We start from the raw sequence: 9,490 nt of genomic DNA on the forward strand, positions 1-9,490 counted from the left end.
CATGCATTTCAATTTCTTAGTGGTGTGGTCAAGAGGATGGAGCACCAGAAAAATGTCAGATCTCTGGGTCTCATATGTGAAAGGTTGGTGTAAACTCTCTCTAGGCCTCAGTTCTCAGGTGTCCTTTTACTTAAGTATTCTTGTACAAATAAGGGAACTCCTCAATGTACCAAAGATGATCCCAGCCTATGAACCAGTTTTTAGTTTGAATGGTGGAAGAAAACCTCAAAATATGCCTTTAGCATAAAGTGCTTTGAGTATTAATTAAATGCAGCCAGAACACCCATATATTCAGCTGTATGTTTTTGTGAGCTCAGGTCCTTTCATAGGGTGGAATATTTTCTAGGTTACCTATTTACAAAAAGCATCAGTTTGTATACTCATGAAGAATTTAAAATGAAGTTATAAGTACAGTCGTTGAATTACATTTATAGAATTTGAAATGGGTGTTCATCAACCAATCTGAAACCTCTAATTCCTGGACTGTACCACCAATAGGTTACTAAGAATACTTCATAACGGTTTCTCTAAGTATAGTGTGGACAGTCTAACAGCATGCGCTGCATTATTTTAGAAGCATGATTTGTTAGTGAAAGTGTTAAAATTGACAACAACACTTGTAAATTTTTGCATTGCTGTATTTTTTAACTGCAATGGATACCTCCGGAAAATAGAGGGCTTAGCACCTCTTTTTATCTGGAGATGTGTCTCAGTCAAGGTATCTATGTCCTAAAGCAGAGTACAATTGCACAGCTATGCAGTCTTTACAATATCCTCTGATAAAAGTGCTTTAATACCCACTCTGCCTGTGATCGTGAAGTATAGAATGTTCCAGAATGCCAGAACTAAGTGGCAGAAGGTCAGAGCTGGAAGGGACCTGCAGGTTGTCTGGTCCCCTCCCCTTGGCTTCAGCCTCAGGGCAGTAGCATAACAGGAAAAGCACGGCTGAGAGAGCTTCCCTCTTCAAGGCTTGCAACCTTGGATGACAACACATTTCCCCCGCACTGGCTTTATTGTTCGCATTGATGTTTCTCAGGATAGAACAGATCCAGCAAAGGGCTGGACCACCAATGGTTCATTTCCCTTCAGTCTGTGTCGGCACCACACTCTCCTCATGGCATTCTTCATGTCTATGTTTCTCAGTGTGTAGATGAGAGGGTTGAACATGGGGGCAATCATGGTGTAAAATAGGGAAAACACCTTGTCATTACTGACAGAATCAGCCATGGGAACATAGGTGAAGATGAGGGGCAGGAAGAACATGAACACGACAGTGACGTGAGTCCCGCAGGTAGAGAGGGCTTTGCGGCGGCCCTCGGACGAGCGGGTCCTCAGGGTGGACAGGATGATGATGTAGGAAATCACCAAGGCAACAAAAGTCAAAATGGACAGCATCCCCGTTGTGGCAATGATCGCAATAACCAGAAGGCTAGTGTCGGTGCAGGCCAGCTTCAGCAAGGGGTATACGTCACAGCAATAGTGGTCTATCTGATTGGGGCCACAGAAGGGCAGCACTGTGATGACCAATACATGAATGGAGGCCACCACAAGGGCATAGCACACCTGTCTGCTCATGATGGCCGTATAGCGGAGGGGTCTACAGATGGCTGCATAGTGGTCGTAGGCCATGGCCACCAAGATGAAGATCTCCGCGGCACCAAAAAAGTGGGCATAAAACATCTGGGCCATGCAGCTGTTGTAGGAGATGGTCTTCCTCTGAGCCAGCGAGTCTGTGATGAGTTTGGGGGCCACCGTGGAGGTGAAACAGACATCCATGAAGGACAGGCAGCTGAGGAAAATGTACATGGGCTGCTCCCTGAGGAGGCTGCCCGTGATGGTGAAAAGAATGGGCAGGTTTCCTGAGAGAATTGCAATATAGCAAAGTGAGAAAAGCACAAAGCAGGCAACCTCCACATCCTCATCTCTAGAGAGTCCCAGGAGGATAAATTCTGTGATGTTCTCATGTCCCATTGCTTCTGCGGCTTGACCATTTAGAAGTGGCAGTTAGTATACCTGAAACATGAACTTTTTAAAATTGTTGTTTTTTTAAGGTTACTTGTTTATTCACTAAAGATAATTATTGTTTATGATACAATCACTATAATTAGTGCTAAGGGTACAGCAGTGTACCGAGTATGTACACTTTCTACCCACAAGAAGAGTACAATTCATTAAAGAAGTCATATAGTTAGAAAAATAGCACATTTAACACCAGTTAATTGGAAGTTTGATCAATCCCAAAGCCTCAGACATACCACGTGCAACAGGACAAAAACTTAAAAGGTTAAACGTTGTGTTTCAGGTTAATTTTGAGATGCAATTTCAGTATTACACTTTGGAGTGATTTTTGATTCTTGGCTTGTATAAAGCAGCAGTGCATTTCTCTGTTCTCCAAGGCCAGGGAGATCAGTATTATTCTCAGTCCTTCCCAGTGACTAAATCTGTGCTGAATCCTCCAAAGTCCCATAATGTCATCAGGCTTCAGTGAGCTGGCAATTTTAAATACCGGACCTCTGGTTGACAATTTCATAAAGTGGCTTCAGAACCTTGTCATGAACATTTTTTTTAAACTAGTGGAGAGAAAGAGCACCAGTCAGATTATTGGGGAAAGGGTTGCTCCGTTGTATGGGCTTCTGGGACATTTATGGTTTCCTGGAATTGATGTTATTTCCCAGTTCACTCTCCAGTCTAACCCAGGATTTTCCCTCATTTTTGCCCTTTAATCACATTTTCTGGAACTTTCTTTTAGGACTGCACCCTTGAAGTACCAAACTGCACCTACAAATTCTTTCTCACTTGCTCTGTGTCAGCGCCTTGTATCTCTTTGAATTGCACCACTTTCTTTCCTACCAGGCTCACCATTTGCTCATGGGCTCATATCCTGGAATATTTTAGTTAAAAATAACATGTTTCTTCCGTGCAAAATATTAACACTATATCTTTTACTTCTTTTTGGCAACCTGATCTAAAACGTATCACAAAACTTCTAAATACAAGGCTCAGTTTTATAAAAAAATAAACCCTACACCCTGATAAAATTTGGCAGCCTGGTTGTGAAGTGTTATAATAGCAATTGACCAATGACCTTTATTTCATGTGAGTTCTTATGAAATAGTCTTAGAAAAACACCCATTTGGCATATATCTATAGGATTTTAGGGAGTTCGTGAACTTTTGATTTGAGTTCCATCCATGAACTTCAAGTTAACACCCACCTGTAGTCTAATATCTTGCAAAATCTCTGGAAATACCTCTGTCACACAAACACAATGTCAATTTCAGTGGTTCTGAGCTATGGTGTGATTTAATTAAAAGGAAGTGTTAAAGGTACTTTGATGATTAGTTTCTTATTCTGTTCTTAAAATAGAGTTCCCTCATTGACGTTAGAATTGTACTAAAAAACATAAAAGGATTGAAACAAGTAAAAATATATACCATGTTTATAGTTAAAGAGAAGCAATATAAGACAGATGTCAATTCTTACCAAATTAATCAAAACATTCAAAAATTAAAATGAAAATTCTGACCAAAGTTCTCATGAAATCCAAAAAACTGATTTCAAATTTCAGAAACAGTTCATATTCAGAGTAAATAAGCCACCTGTTTAAAAGGAAGAACAAAGAGGAGAGACATCCATTTTCAGAATTGAAGTGTATTATGCCAAGTGAAATACACCATCTGGATAAGACAAATACCTTATGGTTTCACTTGTATGTGAAATCTAAAAGAAAAGAAAACAAAATAAACCAAACAACAGTGGACTCAAACACTGTGAAGTAAGAGTGGTTACGACGGAGGAAGGGTTGGGTCTGGTGGGTGAAATAGGTGAGGGTGATAAAGCACAAAATCTCAGTCATAATATAAATTAGTCAGTGGGGATAAAGTACAGCATAGAGAATATAGTCAATGGTTCTGTAACATCTTTCTATGATGACAAATAGTAACTAATTGGGGTGAGGACTGAATAATGTATGTAACTGTCAAATCACTGTGCTGTACACTTGAAGCACATATAATATTATACATATATCAACTATACTTTAATAATAAAATCAAAAAAATGAAATAAAATTAAGCCCATCAGACAGACTGAAAAAAGCACAGCAAAATTTTGGAAATTAAGGAGTTGATGGAAAAAAGAGGTTACTGGCCTTGAGGATAGTCAGTAAATAAACACATGAGTATATTGGAATTTATTCTGTGTTTAAGCTGAAAATTTAAATTGATGTGAAATAGTGTACTTTCTGGTAACTGACTTTGAATCTTCATCTGGAAGAAAAGAAATACCCATTACAAGGCACAAAAAATTATATTCCAGATAGTTGAAAGATACAAGTGTATCAAGAAAAACTAGAAAAAGTATTTGAGAAATGATTCAGTTTATATCTAAAATAGGAACAGTTTACAAAAAGCAAATAAAAAGTATACACTTAAAATTTCTGTTTGACAAATTCCATATGAACCAAATATTTTAAAAAGTGGCAATATGGAAGTAAATGTTTATAAATCCTATAGATCAGTAATATACAGATAAGTAACACAATTTTTTAACAGCAAAACACTTGAGTAGGTAATACACAGAAAGGAAATTACAACTGGTCAAAAGCATATGTAAAAATACTCAATTTCATAGTACAGCATGGAGAATACAGCCAATGATTCTGTAACATCTTCCTATGTTGGACAGATAGTAAGTGCACTAGTTGGGGTGAGTATATAAGAATATGGGTAATTTTTTAAACTAGTGTGTTGTATACTTCAAACTGATATCAGATTATATTTCAACTATACTTCAATTTTAAAAAAGGAAAAAATATTCAACATCATTAGAATCATGGAAGTGCAAATTAAATAATGAAATACTATTTCCATTCATCAATGTCATAAAAATAAATTTAACATCAAAAATCTAAATGGCTGTCCATATAAAATTAAATGAGTGTCCCAGCAAAACTACCCCAGAAAGTATTCAAAAGGATATGCATTGCAGATAGATTCAAATATGGAAAATAGAAGTGATCTAAATACCTACAATAGAATGAAAATAAGGTGTGGTATGTTCTTATTATGGAACAAAAGAGAAACTTAAATGTTGTATCCATAAGCCACTAGGGCATATATTTGAGCAAAAAATAATAAAGTGAAACTTAAATGTTTAAAAAAATAACACCCACAGAACACCATGTGGTTTCTATGAGAACTTGTGTGTTTGTAAATTCATAGGAAAAGGTGAGGAAGGAAAGATTTACCTCTCAGAAATAAAGGGAGTGATGGTCAAAGGGAATTTTAGATCTATACAATATTTTGATTTCTTTATTAAAGAGGTTATATTTCAGTATTCCATACTTAAATAATTAATTTAAAAACTTATTATTTTATAATATGGTTTAAGAAGAACACAATACATACTGAATGAAGTTAAACAAAATAAAAATAAACCATGATCCTTTAGTGAAATTCAGTAAACTCAGATAACTTGGTCTTCACTAGTTACCACACTGTTTCCTCAGTTACTACATTTGGAAAAATGCATGCACAGATGCTATTCCCCAAGCACTGTGTGCCGTCAACTGTCATATAAAAGTAAGCATTAGTAGACAGATAACATTCTGTCTTCCCCCATTACTCCACAGGTTGCTATTTGACAGAAGGACACAGGAGACACATTTGTATCTGCATCTACATTTATCCCAATAACTGCATCTCTTTTTATACCCATATCTGGATTTGGTTTCACATCAACATACAACATCTAGTTACACTTTTACAATCCTGAATAGATTTAAATAAATTCCAAGTTGATCTGATAAATCTAGCAGCTGCTATTTCTGAGAACTGAAGTTCATAATTTGCTCTTTTTCATGGCTCATTGCTTTGCTGAGCTAACACTACTAGCTCTTATTTAGTTCTAATGGAAGTAAACAAATTCGTAACAGAGGATGCCAAGTAGTCAGGGTGTGCTACAGCAAGGTTCACAGCTTCTGACGTGCATGCATGGACTTAATAAAATGCAACCAGATTTAAAACTTCTAATTCCCTGAAATCATCATTTCTGCTGCAAAAATTCATTAAGAAAATCTACACGGGACAGCATCCTGAAGGGATATCAGGACACTAATGTCACCCTGCCTTCTAAAAACGGGTAGAAAGAGGAAAAAGAAAAATAACTCAGACCCTGATGGTAAGGATCATCCTAGTTTTGTCTCACAGAAAATATTTCTTAGGAAAAAAGACTGACTAAAATAAAATTGGCTTTTTTATCCAAAAGAGAAACAGATTCTCATGGGGGGTGGGTGGGCGGTGAGACTGCTTGAATGAGACTAAGTGGGTTCCAATAAATGCCCACTACTTAACAGCTGAATAATCTTAGATAAGTTACATGCTCTCTGAGCCTTGGGTCTAAATGGGTTCCAATAAATGCCTACTACTTAACAGCTGAATAACCTTAGATAAGTTACATGCTCTCTGAGCCTTGGGGTTTTCATTGTTACAATAGTGATAATAATATCTACCCCTTAAAGTACCTGTGAGAATCAAATCAAAAGATCCATATAAAACATTTAGGTACAGATATTGCATCTCATACATTATAAGAATTAACCAAATATGAACTCTTTCATTGTTAATTTAAAATGATTTTTATTGTATAAATGTTTTCCCATCTATAAGAAGGACTCGAGTAATAAATTTTCTTCTGTGAGTCTAACATGCCACCAAATACAGATTTCTACAGAAGTTACAGACTATTTTTACAACTAACCACTACTGAAAATCCCAAACTAATACCAGGACATAGGGCAGAAAATAAGATTTCCCATTTCACAGTTTGGAAAACTGAAATCAAGGTACAAATTTATTTGTAAAGATCTCCTACACTACAAAGGAAAATCTCATTTTTATAATTGGGAGTAATTGAATCTTCTATTTAAGGAAAATAATTATTTACTTATTTTTTTAAATTTTTTTAATATCCTATATTTAAGGAAAAGAATTATTTTATTTATTCATTTTTTACTTAGGTCATTTTGTAGTTTTCTTTTAATTTTAATAATATGTGTATCATCTGGCTTTGTAAAGGAAATAGCCATTAATTATATAATTTGAACTTTTCCAACTGTATCCACTAATGTTTCCTTCTGTACTAACCCATATTCATTTCAAACATTAGGAATCATCGCAAAGTATGACACACCTTTGATGCAATATGGCAAGGAAGGAGGTTCTGATCCTGATCGCCATTCTCTGACACGTGACTTAGGAAAAAGCCCCTCAAATTCTGTAGGCATTCATATCCTTAAGAATGTGAGGAATCGTATTTTTATGGGTTCTTCTTAGTTGCAAATAACTAAATTTTAATAAATCAACCAATTAAATAAATCATTTATCAAAATTATTAATTTCCACCATTTTCCTATCTTTATTCTGTTTGTTTGCCTTATTCAATTATTTGATTTTTTTGAATTTTTATAGTTTTTTCAATCATTATTTTTCTATGCAAAGTAGAGTACAAAGCATTCCACAATTTCTCTTAGCCTCCTGAACTAGCGTAGCATCTAGCAAACCCTAGTTTGAAACCAGGATTTCAATGTAGCATTCACCTTTTCTATTTCCTATTGGAATAGACATCTTCAAAGTTTCTGTAAACTATTAAAATGCCAAATTGTGACATGAATTGAAGCTGTAAAAGTCCTAAGAGAAATAAATAGTCACCAAGCAGATACATTTTTAGAATACATGTTCACGGAAAAAATAATTACCTTAGAAAACAGAGAGGTGAGGATAAATGGTTACACAGCTATTTAAAGAGATGAACTTACATACACCCAGCATGCAAAAACAAGAAAGGAAGAAAAAAGAAGGAAAAAGGAAAAAAAACCTCACTTACTAATAGTCAAATCCAATCAGTATTTGAAGGGATGTCTTTGTCTTCTGGAACTCACGACAACAAATGAAAAAAAAATCTGTTCTACAAAGTAATCAATAAATCTCTTAGGGGAAAAAATAAAGGACAGAAATCTCATGCTTTGTTTCTAGCTTTCAAATTGTGTCTAAAATAAAAAGATCGTAAGAGCTTACTTTATGCATACCCGGAATGGGAATGGGAATTATATCCCAGCACTGCAGGGGAAACGTCAAATGCACCTGAACCTTCCTGGCTTGTCCTTTCACCGTTCCATGCACTCAGGAGCAGCGGGGTCCAGTTCCCACAATGCACGGCGTTCGTGTCCCTTGGAGAAGCTGCACGAAAAGAGGAAGAATATATAAAGGCACTGGAGGGACTGGTGCAATGCGTCTGGCAATCCCTCTGCCAACTCTTGGCAAGGCTAGTAAAGATCAACTGTGGTGATTTTAATTTACTATTGCTTTGGTTTTTCAACTGTCCTTTTAAAAATAGATTCTTTTAGATTGCTTCAAATAAATGATGCTAAATATCAAATGTAGGTTTTATGGTGAGTGACCAAAATGTTTTACAAGTAGCCTTATTACTTTCTACACAGGGAATAAACTATAACATTCATTATATTTATTGAGTCTTTCTCTGCTTCCATTATCAAAGCAAATTATTTGTTAATATTGAAGGTATTCAGTTTTTTCTTACATAATTAGTCCAAATTTAAATTTCTTCATTTCCAAAAAGTGTATCCTCATTATGTTACTTGTCCTACAACCAAATTTCATGCCCCAGGTCATCCCATTAGACTCCCAATGATGCCAGGGTTCTTGTTCGCGGAAGGCAGCGGCTTTCATTTAGAAAGAGCGAGAGGAAGGAGCTCCGGCTCATGCCAGGAGGGGAGAACCAGGGTGGTTCGCTGTCTAGGGGTTTTACAGGCAGTTGAGAGACAAAGGGCTAGGGACTTACACCTGCTAGGTGGTCCCAAAATGTTTATCTTTGAAGAGACATTAAATTTCTTATTAGTCTTCCTGGTTATTTACAAGAAATTTACCGCTCTGATTTCCTCCCAGGATAGCAGCTTCCTGGTCTGGGAGCTTGTCACTCAAGGCTGCCTGCTTTGCTCCCAAGGTGGGCTGAGTTATTGTCTGTTTGTTAAGAAACTTAACTTTTTATCAAATTAGGTTTTAAAATGATCTTATTTTCAAGATAGAATCCTTCCTGTTTTTACTACATTGTTTTGGGCTTTCTTGCTACATTGCACAAGTTGCAAATCATTTGTTTAGGGCTGGAGGAAGAAAAGCAGCACCTGGGTAAAGTCAGAAAATCAAGCTGGCCTCCCGGCAGACCAAAGGCCTCACCCTGCTCTGTCTAAGCCCATGGTCCCTGTTTCACCAATATCTAATTTACCTAGATTAATTGATTCCCCTTTCATTCATAGACAGTCTGAGGTTCTTTCATTTTGTGTTTTGGTAATTTTGTGTGAGTTTTTACAATATTGAAGTTCTTTTATTTTCTCAGACTGTTAACTCAATGTAATCAGGATAAGCTCTTCTCTTGTATCTAATAATTTAAATTTTAATGGTAGAAAGAATAATAT

At 36.2% G+C, this 9,490-nt stretch overlaps 1 protein-coding gene across 1 annotated transcript; it reads right to left on the reverse strand.

Annotated features, from left to right (window-relative positions):
* Positions 1-1,032: 1,032 nt before the first annotated feature.
* Positions 1,033-1,971, reverse strand: LOC140850266 (olfactory receptor 4P4-like). Its single transcript, XM_073240013.1, has one exon. The coding sequence runs from the start codon at positions 1,969-1,971 to the stop codon at positions 1,033-1,035; it is 939 nt and encodes a 312-aa protein (XP_073096114.1).
* Between the last annotated feature and the right edge of the window lie 7,519 nt (positions 1,972-9,490).

This window comes from Manis javanica, chromosome 6 (assembly GCF_040802235.1).
Source record: "Manis javanica isolate MJ-LG chromosome 6, MJ_LKY, whole genome shotgun sequence".
In the NCBI taxonomy this organism is placed as follows: Eukaryota; Metazoa; Chordata; class Mammalia; order Pholidota; family Manidae; genus Manis; species Manis javanica.

What these genes read in the sequence shown, in the direction of transcription:
- LOC140850266 (XM_073240013.1), bottom strand. Translation starts at nt 1,971, where the DNA reads ATGGGACATGAGAACATCACAGAATTTATCCTCCTGGGACTCTCTAGA.